Here is a 13,596-nt window from a genome sequence, read left to right as displayed (position 1 = left end):
TACCTTGTCTTCAAAATATCTTGGAGGCTTTTGCTGCCCCTAACCCCCTCCCAGCTTGAAAGTATATAATTGGTGACTCTTCAAGACCCTAGGGAAGCTCTTTCTACCCATGGGTCCTGTCTCCCGTGCTTTAATAAAATCACTTTTTGCACTGAAGACATCTCAAGAATTCTTTTTTGGCCACCTTATCCAAACCCCACCTCTTCAAACTACATCAAAGTACATTAGGATTGGAGAGTTCCTGGAAAGAGAACCAAACACCCCTGGACATGAAGACCATCATCTGTCTCCAGGCAGTCAGTACTGTAACCTGATAAATGAAGAGCTTCAGTTCAGTGAACAAGCATTTATTGACTATATGCTATAGTCCTAGCATGCAGTCCTCATCAAAGAACCTATTCAGTTTAGCTGAAGAGTTCCCTTAAGCTCTAGTGAAAGATCTAGACATGGAGGCAATTTTTGAGGGTTTTCAGCAGTTTAAGAGAGAAAGCAACTAGTTCATAGAAAGGAATTGTTGATGGCAAAGATTAGGTGGGAGTGATATTACATGAAAAACAGAATAATTGTCTTTGCAATGCCCATCTGCTTCATTAATGTGGTGCCTAAATGTGGTCTCTCTCGATCAGATGGGGGCCGCAAATGTGAGGCATGGATCAGGTGGAAGCCAGTAGCACTGGAAGGGAAAGAATTCACCTGAAGTAGATTAATGGAGATAGACAAGGGAGGGTAAGACCACAGAGGAGAGGCTGTCTGTAAGGAGGCAGTGGGTGGGGGCTGTGTTTAAAAGGGGAAGATAACGCTGTATGGCAACCTATGGAACTCTCCCTTTTTTGCTAACTGTGCCAAGTTGTAACTAGCTCATTGGTCAGTGAGGGCCTGTGGATATTTTGTGGTGGATCACCTGATGGACCTGTCTGCGTTCCATCCCTCAAACCTGTTTGCCTAAAAGCAGCCTCTACAATCAGCTTTGTCATTTGGGAGGACAGGTGACTGGATTATCAGTACAAAGGCCTTTGCATAAAAATGTGCTTGATAAGATCACTCACAATTCTCCCACTTTCTGTACTCTCATTAGGAAACCCTAAATGTTTTTTGTGAGAACAAATCAAAACATCTTGTGCATGTTGGAATTCAACTGTTCTTGGTTCACATCTCCTTTGAGAAAGTTATGGGGAGAAAGTAAAACTTAGTAGGTGAGTGGGTAGAATTCATGCAATTAAGGAAGCACTCCAACTCTCACATGCAAAACTCATTGCTCTATTATACCCGGAAGCCAGAGAACATTGTGGTACATTGCAAAAATTGTCATAAATTCTTTTACAGCTCATAGTATTAAGAACTGCAATGTTAACTCACCTCTTAAATTGACTTAGTACTGGGACTTGCCTGAGCTGCCCCAGAACAGAGTGCTCACATGGGCATGACACCATTTGCTGTCTTTCAGAATCATGAGAAAATACTAAAACATTATTCAAATCATTACATTTTATTGTGGTTTGTGTATAGAAAAAGCTGATGAGATAATATCCTTCACAAAAAAATTCAACTTCCTGGTGATCTCTTAGTGCTGCTCTGGTTTCCAGGCTCTCCAATCCCACCCTGCCATAGGGAGAAGGTTGGATGAATGAGGGAAAAGCTATGGGCCATCCCTGGCCTAGTGCCATTAATATTAGTCAGTGTAGAGTTGCTATCGTTTGTGAGTATTGCCATGTGTCAGGAACTGGACCATATCTAAACCTTATAATTTGTACTTATTTATAATTTCATTTCATCATATACTATCACATAATGGTTTTCATTCCCTTTTATAGAAAAGTTCACTCAGGCTGATATATTTTGAGTGACTTGCCCAAGGTGAATCAATGTTGAGCACGTACTTATTCAATTACAAGGTCTGTCCTCTTCTTACTTCTGCTTCTCTGGACTCAGTTATTGCTGTGAAGCATCTCTCATGTCTACAAGAGGATTTGGCCTTTTTAGTAAAACTTCACCAATGCATAATAACCAGGGTTAGGACAGGACAAAGGAGTTGAAAGTCAGAACTAAAGAATTTGAAAATACACTAGTCCCTAGAAAATGTTATAAATGTTAGTTAGAACTAACCTACATTCTGTCTAAATAATTTCTTAGAGGGCTTCCAATGATGTCAGTTATAAGGACATATTTCATTTATATTAATCAAAGGAGGAAATTAGTTAAATCAAAGGAGGAAATTAGTGCCTTTTAAGAAAATTATTAGACAAAGTAATATTTTAAATTTCAAAATTTTTTCTATCATTAACTTATAAAAAAAAAGTCTTTCATTTACCTTTCAGTTAGTAACAAATTAATTTTTGTCAAAAATGATACACCATTCTCTTGGATCCAATTCACTACTAATTTTACCTTATGTTAAAATTATGACCTGAAGACTGAAGTGACTACAACAGTTTCCTTGGGTGACAGCAGGAGGAGGTGAGACAGAGTCGGGTTATAGACAAAGCTCATCTTCTTATAGTTAATGACATGGGCTTCATTAGACTTCAACTTCTCCCAGGATTTGAGATCTGACACTGGACCTTCAACTTCCCAACCAAGATGAAATTCTGATCCACAGGGATGACATCCTAATTTCCTAATTTGAGTTGAATTTTCCTTAAAGATTATATTAATAGTAATAGGTAAAATTCTGAGTATCGTCAAGAAAGGTTTTGTCCATTTGTCAAAATCTTGGGTAATTTTTGCAAGGAAATATCAAAGGTTCAAAACAGCCAAAGTAAAACCAATGAATCTCTGAAGTGGTAATTAGTAAAAATTTATTGTGCATATGCCAGTAAGACAGCTTGCAAACCAGAAGCATTTAAACCAGAAGGTGGAAGGAGGCTCAAGTATATCTTGTTATAAAGTTGCTTATGTTATGAGAAAGCAGTTACAGCTAATTCTTCAAAGGGACTGGCTACAATATTACAGTTTTCAGTGGTTACCTCATATCAACCATAAGAAACAGTCCACCTTCCCTTGTCATTTCCAAAGGCACAAGCAAGAAATGAACCAGTTCAATTAGTCTTACAAAATAAACTAAATTAAGGTTTTTGTATGAATAAACTGGTTTTGTCTGTTTAGTGTATTTTTTAGGCTGACTCCTATTTGTTTCTGATTTTAGCAGTAGAAAGCAGTTAAGTCTGGATCCAGGAAAAGCATAGAAACATGATATTTCCTGCACTAAAAGAAGGATGCCGCATCATAAATGAAGCATGCCTCAGTGGAACCTCAGAATCTCTCTTCATCCATAATGACACACACTTAGAGACTAAGTCCACCCATAGGGTCAACTATCTATCCTAATTATCTTAGGACTCTGTATTCTGAATCCACACAGGAAACTCCCAACCACTACAAAGACTCATGGCTTCTACTCTTGTCACATTTCAACTCTGCATTCACGAGCTGTGTGACCCTAAGCAAATTCCTCCACCTCTCTGAAACTCAATATCCTCATTGAAAACCGGGAAGATATTAGTGTACTATACCTATACCTACAGGTATAGGGGGAGCCCTAGGAATTTTTCATTTCAGGTGCAGCATATGTCTATTCCTCACAGCACACTGATGAGCTGCCATTGATGCCTCCAGCCAAAGACCATCAGGAGCACACCTGTGGATGAACAAGTTGGTTTAATTGTTCATTGTGGTGAGGGAGAAAACTCACCATGGAGAATCATGGGCATCTCAGTAAGAGGGTATTGGAACCAAAGAGCAGAACAAGCAGGAAATATTAATTAATAATTATGGGGTACACTGGGCAAATCCAATCTACAGGTCTGGCTATTGTCAGGAAAGACAGACTTGATTCCAGACATAGGCAGGTGCTACAGCCCACAGTGCAATTTCTTCTCTCTCAGAGAAGCCTCATCTCTGGTCTTTTTTTTTTTTTTTAATTGGCTCCACACCTGGCATGGAGCCCAACATGGGGCTTAAATTCCGACCCTGAGATTAAGACCTCAACTTCAATCAAGAGCCAGATGCTTAACCCACTGAGCCATTCAGGAGCCCACAGATCTGCTTCTGAAGACTTTACAGCTGGTTGGTTCTGACTCATCCAGATTATCTAGGAAGATCTCTCTTTCCTAATCAACTGACTATGAATTGTAATCACATCTCCAAAATATTTTCAGAGCCACGCCCCATTAATATTTGATTTATTAACTGAGGACTAGAGCCCAACCAACACATAAAACTGACAGTTTAACTACTATAGGGTTTGGGCTTGTGTTAGGTGATTTTGAAGAGGATTTAAGAGAGAGGGACTCTGCTCTTAGTTGGATTGTCAGGAAGTAGACAGTAGGATGGAATAATTCTACAGTTGGGCATCTTAATAAATCTTACCTAGAATAAGACCAGGCTGAGGCTAAAGCTCTAACTGGCAATGAAGCAGAAGGCAATTGTATCATCTAGGAAAGAGGGATGCTTGGTCATTTTTGTGGCTTTGACAATCTTTGAGTTTTGTCTGTGTTCAGGCATGATTACTGAGTGGCCTTGTGCTCTGTCTTGATCTGTCATGATCACTGAGTGGCTGTCTGACACTGCTGTCCTATGACATTGTTTATGTTCACCAGGAAAACACCAGAGCCTGGCTGTGAGTTGCAGACCAGCTCCTGGCAACACCAAGACCTGCTTAATAGTACCAGGTGGCTGCTAGATGCCAGGGCTTTTCCTGTCTCACTCTTCCTACAGTCTCTGTCATCATGAGGTATGACAGTGTGCCGAGAAACAGAAGGACATCAGACAGGGACAGAGAGATGGACTCTAAGTGGAACCCCCCCACACTCCCACCCCCATTAACTTGTGATTTCCAAAACACACAGAAAATCAATTCTTCAGGAAAATAAAAAATATGTCTCCCTCTAATGACTGCCCTTGACATTAGCTCAATTTCTAGTCCCTTACAAATATCTGGAATTTGTGACAGGATAAAGAATATGAAAAGATCCAGGAGGTTCTGGAAAGGAAACTAATTTCTAAGTCACAGCAATTCCCCTCACTCTGCCCATTTGATCTGAATTCTTCATTACAAAAAGAATTGAAAAACTAAAAATCATAGAATGAGGCATCCCAAACTGTCTTTAATGTAATCAGTGTCCCCTAATTGCCTAAAACACAGCATTTACTGTAGGCAGCATTCATGACATTATGACATCTCTTTTTTTTTTTTTAATTTAACACACTGAGAGAGAGCAAGAGAAGGAACCCCAGCAGGGTGGTGGGGTGGAGAAGCAGGCTTCCTGCTGTTCAGGGAGCCCAACCCAGGACCCTGGGTTCATTACCTGAATCAAAGGCAAATACTTAACAACTGAACAACCCAGGTGTCCCAACATTATGATTTCTTTTATTGCTCCAGATGCAAATCCTGGACATTTTGAGAACATGAGAACTTAACTCAACTGGATTTGCATAAGTAGAAAGGCAAAGGTATTCCTTGACCACCACCAACAATACTTTAGGTAGGTGAATCTACTCAAATTGTGGAGAATGTTTTATGCACTATGGAAGCAAAAAAGAAAGGCAATGAACCCACATATGGAGGCCAGGAAAGGGGAAGGAGTAAGGAATTGCCAGGAAGGGGAATCAATTTATGGAAGAATTTTTGGGAGTTGTCACCCAGAATATCCTGAAGAACACCATGTAAGGGATGATGTTATCGGTACACAAGGCTAATCAGAAATTCCCACCCCTCTTGCCACCAGCAAGCATACACTCCCATAAGAAGATTCTAATTTAATATCCTCCCTCCTTTTCTAAATAATTTCCCCAGGTCTATTCTGAATGGAGGCAACATCACAAGGGGATTTCCCAATCCCTTCAACTTTCTTTGTACAAACTCTTCAAGTGGCAACAGAGGTGTCATCATATAGGTGATTTTTCTGATTGGCCAGAACCTGACCTAGCAGAGCATGGTTTGGGTGTCTTTAGATTCCCTTCTCATTTGGGTCCTCACCATTGCTCTGTCACTCAGAACAGCAACTTCAGAAACCACATGGAGAAAAGGATGAACACAGTTCTGATTCTGGGGACCCTCACTCTGACCACCATGATGGGTCCCTCTGGTGGTGAAGACATTGTGGGTGAGTGCACAGCTGAGGGATGTAATTACTATATTTGGGAAATGGAATTGGAAGAGATAAAAATAGAGATTGGCATAGAAATAGTAGAGAATTTCAAAGGTGTTCTCAATATTAAACAGGTCTAAAAATTATGGTCATTCCTTCCTCCAGGAAACTGGAGATCCAGCCCATTCTCTTTGCTACCTGTGCTGTTGCAGAGTTCATCAAGGACATTATTCCTTTCTGCTATCAGATCCAGTGAATATAGCCTGCAGGGCTCAATGGCATTCATTTATGGTTGCCCCAAAGATTAGAAATGTTTGCATGAGTAGATGTTTTGTTACTAAAAATTCATGAATTATTGTTCCCAAATGTCTCTGAACAACATTGAAGCTTTTTATGTGTTTCTTCTGAGTCTCACTTGGAGTAGAGTTCCATGAATTATGTATACTACGTAGATATAGACAAGGGTGTCCTCTTCTTTGTCTCAGATCTGCACACATTTTCATACTGGAAACTGGCATGGGGGGATTAGGCAAACAAGCCCATCTGAATACCTGTAGTACTTGTAGACAAGTCATTCTACCACATGACCTCATATATGTCACTTCACAAAATAATCAAGTAAAAAATGTATTTAGAAATGCTCTTCCAATAATGAAGAAATAGAAATGTCAATGATCATTCCTGTCTCTTAATTGTTACTATTACAGGTGTGGTTTGGTATTTTTTATTTTAATTCCAGGATATATTATAGTTTCAGATGTACAATATAGTGACTCAATGGTTCCATATATATTCAGTGCTCATCAAGATAAGCGTACTCTTAATCCCCTTCACTTGTTTCACCCATCCCCCCACCCACCTGACCCCTGGCAACCATCAGTTTGCTCTTTGTAGTGAAGATTCTCATTTGTTTTGTTTTGTTTTTTGGTCTTTTTTTCTTTGTTCATTAGTTTTATTTCTTAAATTCTACATACGAATGAAACCAGATAGTAGTTGTCTTTTTCTGGCTGACTTATTTCACTTAACATTATGGCCTCTAGATCTATCCATGTTGTTACAAAGGCAAGATTTTATTATTTTTATGGTAGAATATTATACCATTATAGATAGGTAGATGTTAGATAGGTAGATAATAGATGATAGATAGATAACTGATTGATTGTATGTTTTTTATCCATTCATCTATTTTTTTTAAGATTTTATTTATTTATTTGACAGCGAGAAATCACAAGTAGTCTGAGAGGCAGGCAGAGAGAGAGAGAGGGAAGCAGGCTCCCTGCTAAGCAGAGAGCCCGATGCGGGACTCGATCCCAGGACCCTGAGATCATGACCTGAGCCGAAGGCAGCGGCTTAACCCACTGAGCCACCCAGGCGCCCTATCCATTCATCTATTGATGGACACTTGGGCTATCCATAATTTTTATCTTTAACAAAGTAAAGAATATATTTATTTTTATTTAAAAGTTGAGAATTTTATTATTAAAAACTCCATTAATTAAATTATGTTATCCTTAAATTGTCAACTCAAATTACCTATACTTCATTCTAGCTAATGGATACCCCTTCAGAGGAAAACTGGACAAGCACACACTAATTATTTAATCACTCCAGCTCTTCTACCTTCACTGTCCACCTTTTCACACCTTCTTTTCATGAATTACTTTATCATCCTTTCCTTTCCTTCCAGGATCTGGAATAGATACTTGTTGTTTAATTTTTTAGGGTTTATTTATTTATTTAAGAGAGAGAGAGCATGAGCCTGTGAGTGGGAACAGGTAGAGAAAGAGAATCTCAAGCAAATTCCCTAGTGAGCATAGAACCCAAGGTGGGGCTTGGTCCCACAACCCTGAGATGATGACCTGAGCTGAAGCCAGAGGTAGCTCTTAACAGACTGAGCCACACAGCTTCCTTCTGTCTTATTGACCCAGAAAGTTCATTTATAATAACCAAAGTAGAAAAAACAAATTAAGTAAAATGACACATGCTCTAATTTTCACCAACATTGTTAACCATGACTACTCCCATTCTAATTTCATTCGGTGGTTTCACTTGCTTCTCCAGAGAACTTCCAATTTCCTTTCTTCAGTGTTACACCAGAGTGCCCCGGCCAGGCTCAACTTATCCATTAGAAACAGGTAGGGCAGTCCCAAGGGTATGTCTTGCTTATATGGCACCTGTAAAAATGTTCTAATTTCTTTTAAATTTGAAAGAAAAAAATGAACATTTAGAGTAGAGGAAGACATTTTAATTTTTAATTAAGTTTGCATTATATTGGTCTTTGGACTAATGCAATCATGAAATATGATTTTTAATATTTTAATGGAGAAAGGGGCCCATGAAAGCAATAGTGTTTAAACTCGCAAGTCATAATACACCCTTGGTTACTACTGATTACTTCCATATTGTTCTGCTACTTCTGTGTCTATCAGTCTCCACTCCCCCCAACTTTCTCTGATCCTCAAGAATAGCAATTGACATTCAATACACACTTTTGAGCACACATGAGGTAACTTTTGGGGATTCAAAGATGCAAGAACATACTATCTGCCCCCTGGTGCAGGAAAGCAGAAGGACCATTGCTGTGCAGGAACGTGGACTCAGCTGGGACTGAAACTACAAAAGTGGACTGGTTCCAGTTGGCCTAGCAGTGTAATGTTCATCAACGGTTGACAATTCAGGACAAGTACCCGATGAAAACAATAATTGCATATATTCATGTTTGAAAAAGGAGTCAAGGATAAAGTATAGAGGATAAAGAGGCTTTGGTGGAGGGTCTCTTAAGTAATCAACCAAGGGGGTCAAAGAGAGTGAGCTGGATGAGGTATAGATAAATTTGGAGAGCAAGACACTGGGATGAAGGTGCTGGAGGGTATAATGTGATCAAAAACATGTTCAATGAGAGAACTTAGCTAAAATTTTGGTAACTAAGCAGGAACTTGGAGAAGGAATTGGAGGTGTCCAGGAAATCTGTAAAGAAAACTTTGTTTCAAGGAGAAAGACCCCTGCAAAGACCAAGGAACATAAATGAATAACAAACTTTGGTTTGGCTGCTGAGGTATTGCAGAGGAAGTGGGACCATAAGACTGCTGCTGTTCCCTTCCAGGTCTCACCACAGCTTCCTGTCTTTGTTCCCGCACTCACTTGGCTCTACTGTCAGCAATAAGCTCCTTGAAAACCATGCTGACTGGTGTTTTACTCCCTGCTCCTCATGTTGTCTGACATCTTGCTGATGTTCTGTAAATGAGGAGGAACATAAAGAGGAAGTGTTTAAAACAGCAACAACAACAACAATGCATATTTCTTCACAAAATTGTCCAGTTAGCCTCACTGAGTGGAGTCCTATTGCTGCCATTCTACTTTGGCTTCCTCACACAAGGACATTGTCCATTTGAGGAAAAGGGCCATAGTTTGCCTGGAATCCTAAACAGATAGAAATGTTGAGTCAGAATAATGAGAGAAGTTTAGTAACCTCCTCAAAGGAAAAAAAGGGGGGGAGGAGTTGGGAGTGGAAAAAATAAAATCTAATAAAGCTTACACTTTGTATTTCTGATGAAATCAAGTGCTCCTCTCTGAGGATTACTATTGTTAAAACAGTGACCTTAGAAGCATTGTTTATTTTGTATATACGTTGTAATATTGTCATACAATTTCTTTTACCCTATAATAGTTAAGAAACTCTTTTAAAATAATATGGTTCTGTGTGTTTTTCTTTGGAAAAATAAGAAGTAGAATGAGGAACGGAAAGAGGGGGGAGGAGTAGGAGGAAGGAAGGAAGGAAGGAATGATGGAGAAAATGTTCTGCTCTGAACCAGTCCTACAGGGAGGGGAATCAAAATGCATGTGTTATTAACTCATGAAAGAATTAAGAAACAGATAAAACTTATGAAGCTGAGGGAAAGAAAGTGAATTTCTGAGAAAGGAAGATAGGTTGTGATAATTTATTCATTCCTTCATTCATTTTATTATAATATTTATTATAAACCTACTGAGTGTACCAGGTGCTAAACTAGGTACACAGGGAATAGCAGTAACAAGGCTTTTGTAATTCTGCTCTTGTGGAGCCTACATGACACTGGAAAAGCAGACTTTATTCTTTTTTTTTTTTTTTTTTTTTTTTTTTTTTTGTCTAACTGGACAATTACCAACACTGAGAGAGAGGGAGCAGAGGTGGTGCTGGGAAATATGCCTAAGGACTATGCCAAAGATGAAGCCCACTGTATTTGAAAGCCAGTTTCTTCTGTCATTTGGTTTAATAAGGCTCTTTTCTCCCTCTGTTTTCTACTTCCTGCTCCTCGCCCTTACTGACCAACAGATCACGTTGCTTCCTATGGCATAAATGTCTACCAGTCTTATGGTCCCTCTGGCCAGTTCACCCATGAATTTGATGGAGATGAGGAATTCTATGTGGACTTGGAGAAGAAGGAAACTGTCTGGCGGCTACCTGTGTTTAGTACATTTGGAAGTTTTGACCCACAAGGTGCACTGAGAAACTTGGCAATAGCAAAACAAAACTTGAACATCCTGATTAAACTCTACAACTATACTGCTGCTACCAATGGTAAGTGTCAACCACTCTGCCTCTCTTTACTGAATCTATCCCTACATATCAGGTCTCTTTCCCTTTCTCCCTATGATAGACACACTTGACTGCTTTCCAAGGATCTTTCCTCAGATCTTCTCATAGTAATTACTGAACACTCATTATCTGCTATCACAAAACTGAAATATTGTCATGTAATACAAGGACCCTAACTTCTTGTACTCCTTGAACCCCTCAAAGAGAAGTCCTATAGATCTGCCACTTTAGTAAGCATGCCCACAGGGGGAAGGGCACAGGGATAAAATACAGGCAGTGTGTAGATAGCATTTCCCAAGCAGAAGGTAAGTAAGAACTCTTCTGCCATCAGATGGGGAACTGTTGATGGACGGGCTCTTGCAGGACACAGTGCAGAACCTGAGGGCAGAGCTCTTTGCAATTCATATCAGTGCTGCTTCCTCACCACAGAGGTTCCTGAGATGGCTCTGTTTCCCAAGTCTCCTGTGAGTCTGGGTCAACCCAACACCCTCATCTGTCTTGTGGACAACATCTTTCCTCCTGTGATCAATGTCACATGGTTGAAGAACAGGCACTCAGTCACAGAAGGTGTTTCTGAAACCAGCTTCCTTGCCAAGAAGGATCATTCCTTCCTAAAGTTCAGTTACCTCACCTTCCTCCCTTCTGCTGATGATATTTATGACTGCAAGGTGGAGCACTGGGGCCTGGACGAACCACTTCTGAAACACTGGGGTACGTATGAATTCCACCCCCTTGGCACCTTCTTCCTCTATCAAGTTCAGAATATCCTACCTCTGAGCCTGTAAATCTCATGTTTTCTATACCTTAAAGGTTTCAAATAATAGACTTTACCCTCTTCCTTAACCATGGTGCCCTAAGTCCTCATAGAACAAAAACCATCCCTCCTGCTCCATCCCACATATACATGAACCAACATTCTGTCGTCTGACATCCACAACCTCATTTTCACAGAACCTGAAATTCCAGCCCCTATGTCAGAGCTGACAGAGACCGTGGTCTGTGCCCTGGGGTTGGCTGTGGGCCTTGTGGGCATCGTGGTGGGCACCGTCTTCATTATCCAAGGGCTGCGCTCAAGCGGTGCTTCCAGACATCAAGGACCCTTGTGAGCCGCACCCTAGAAAGGAAGGTAAGCGTTCGGATTTGTCAAAGCTGAGAGCTGGAGTCACAGCACAGGAGGAAGGAAACTGGGAGGAATTTGTGGACACAGATATGGTTGAAAGGTTGTAGGAGTCTGGGGGAGGGCATAATGACAGCACAGGAGCCCCCTAGGATCAACCATCCCATGTCTGTCCTATTGCAGGAGCACCACATGTCTGCCGACCAGAGCAGAAGATTGGACTTGATAGGTGACCTGGCACTATTGCCTGGTCTAGCTCACTGTATTCCTTCTCTCTCCAGTGCTCCTCCTCTCACCTCTTTTCTGGAACTTAAGGTCCTCCTATATCCTCTGAGAGCTCACATACCCTTTGGAATTCTGTCCCTTGAATGCCTGATTTTTTTTTTTTTTTCCTTTTCTCAGTTGTTACCTACAGTGAGCTATCTGGGATATTCCATCCAGTTCCCTGGTTCTTTGTAACCCTGATCCATTATTACTGTGGAAATAATAAATTTCCCTTTATGAGATCTTTTAGTAAAACTTTCCTGTCTGTCATCTCATGGCTGACTAGAGCTGTGGCCCCTTATGCCTCAGGTCCTCTTAATCTCACTTTCCAGATTATTTTCATGGCCAGTTACACAGGATCAAGCAAGTATAGACTGATAATATTTTGATATTATAGCTAATGTTAATATTCTCTCTTCCTGATTATGCTGAGTGAAATAAGTCAAGAGAGAGAGTCAATTATCATATGGTTTCACTTATTTGTGGACCATAACAAATAGCATGAAGGACAAGGGGCGATGGAGAAGAGAAGGGAGTTGAGGGAAATTGGAAGGGGAGGTGAACCATGAGAGACTATGGACTCTGAAAAACAATCTGAGGGTTTTGAAGGGGCGGGGGGTGGCAGGTTGGGGGAACCAGGTGGTGGGTATTAGAGAGGGCACAGATTGCATGGAGCACTGGGTGTGGTGCAAAAACAATGAATACTGTTACACTGAAAAAAATAAATAAATTTTTTTAAAATGTAAAAAAAAAAAAATTCTCTCTTCCTATTATTCCCACACTGGGGCACTACCACTCTCTTCCCAATTCAGACATTAATGAAAGTAATATTAGAACTGTGTCCTCTGCATAGACTCTTTATAGAAGAAATACAAAAATGAAGAAATAAGCTCATACTCATTTAATATAGTTTTTAAAAGTTATGACAGAGAAATAAGTTGGAATAATGGAATTTTGAATTTCAAGGTACCAAAAGTCAAAATTGTTTTCCAAAACTTGAAAATTTCAATTTGTGAAGAATGATTGATAGTAGGACCAGCATCCCTCTCCCTTACTCATCCAGGAGAAGATGAGAATTCTTTAGGCTAGAAAAGAAATGGAAGTCAGGAGAGGTTAGAATAAGACCATAAGGTCCATATCTAAGAAGAACCAAATACTTTATTCTTACTTAGGGATAGTAGCAACAGTAAGAGGAATGGGAGTAGAAACCACAGGAGTATTTAAGTTTCTGAGAACACAGGTGCAGTTTGCTTCACCTCCTACATGAATCCCTGCTAGATAAGCACAGAGACTTTCCTGTACCACCATGGCATGTCAGGGACACTAGAGTGAATATAGCTGCAGGATGTTTCTAGGCAGATCAGTTTAGATCAGTGAATCCCCATGTAGCCTGGTACACCCTAGCAAAACACTCCGATACCCCAGCCCCCTGCCTCTCACCCCTACCCCTCCTGATCAAGGAAAGAATGAGCCTATGAGAGAGAAATCTCAGGAGGGACAACATGGTGGGGATAATGTACTGGCAACTATGGATGCTGCGTCTTCTTCTAGAT

The 13,596-nt window shown here is 40.3% G+C and overlaps 1 protein-coding gene across 4 annotated transcripts in view; it reads left to right on the top strand.

The window, feature by feature from the left end:
- The window catches only part of LOC116588953 (SLA class II histocompatibility antigen, DQ haplotype D alpha chain-like), a 125,707-nt gene extending 113,422 nt beyond the window's left edge, over window positions 1-12,285 (top strand). For 2 of the 4 annotated variants that reach the window (XM_032340726.1, XM_032340727.1), the window contains exons 3-6: window positions 10,406-10,644; window positions 11,092-11,373; window positions 11,614-11,788; window positions 11,963-12,285. In XM_032340726.1, coding sequence (XP_032196617.1) covers window positions 10,406-10,644; window positions 11,092-11,373; window positions 11,614-11,768 — 676 coding nt within the window. In that variant the 3' untranslated portion in view covers window positions 11,769-11,788; window positions 11,963-12,285. Of the gene's footprint in view, window positions 1-5,958; window positions 6,102-10,395; window positions 10,645-11,091; window positions 11,374-11,613; window positions 11,789-11,962 lie in introns of those variants that run through there. The other 2 variants (XM_032340724.1, XM_032340723.1) reach the window with 2 other exon arrangements.
- Window positions 12,286-13,596: the final 1,311 nt, after the last annotated feature.

The sequence above is a fragment of the Mustela erminea genome, chromosome 4 (assembly GCF_009829155.1).
Source record: "Mustela erminea isolate mMusErm1 chromosome 4, mMusErm1.Pri, whole genome shotgun sequence".
NCBI classification, from domain to species: Eukaryota; Metazoa; Chordata; class Mammalia; order Carnivora; family Mustelidae; genus Mustela; species Mustela erminea.
The sequence above is the reverse complement of the archived record's forward strand: the minus strand, read 5'-3'. Positions and strand labels throughout refer to the sequence as shown.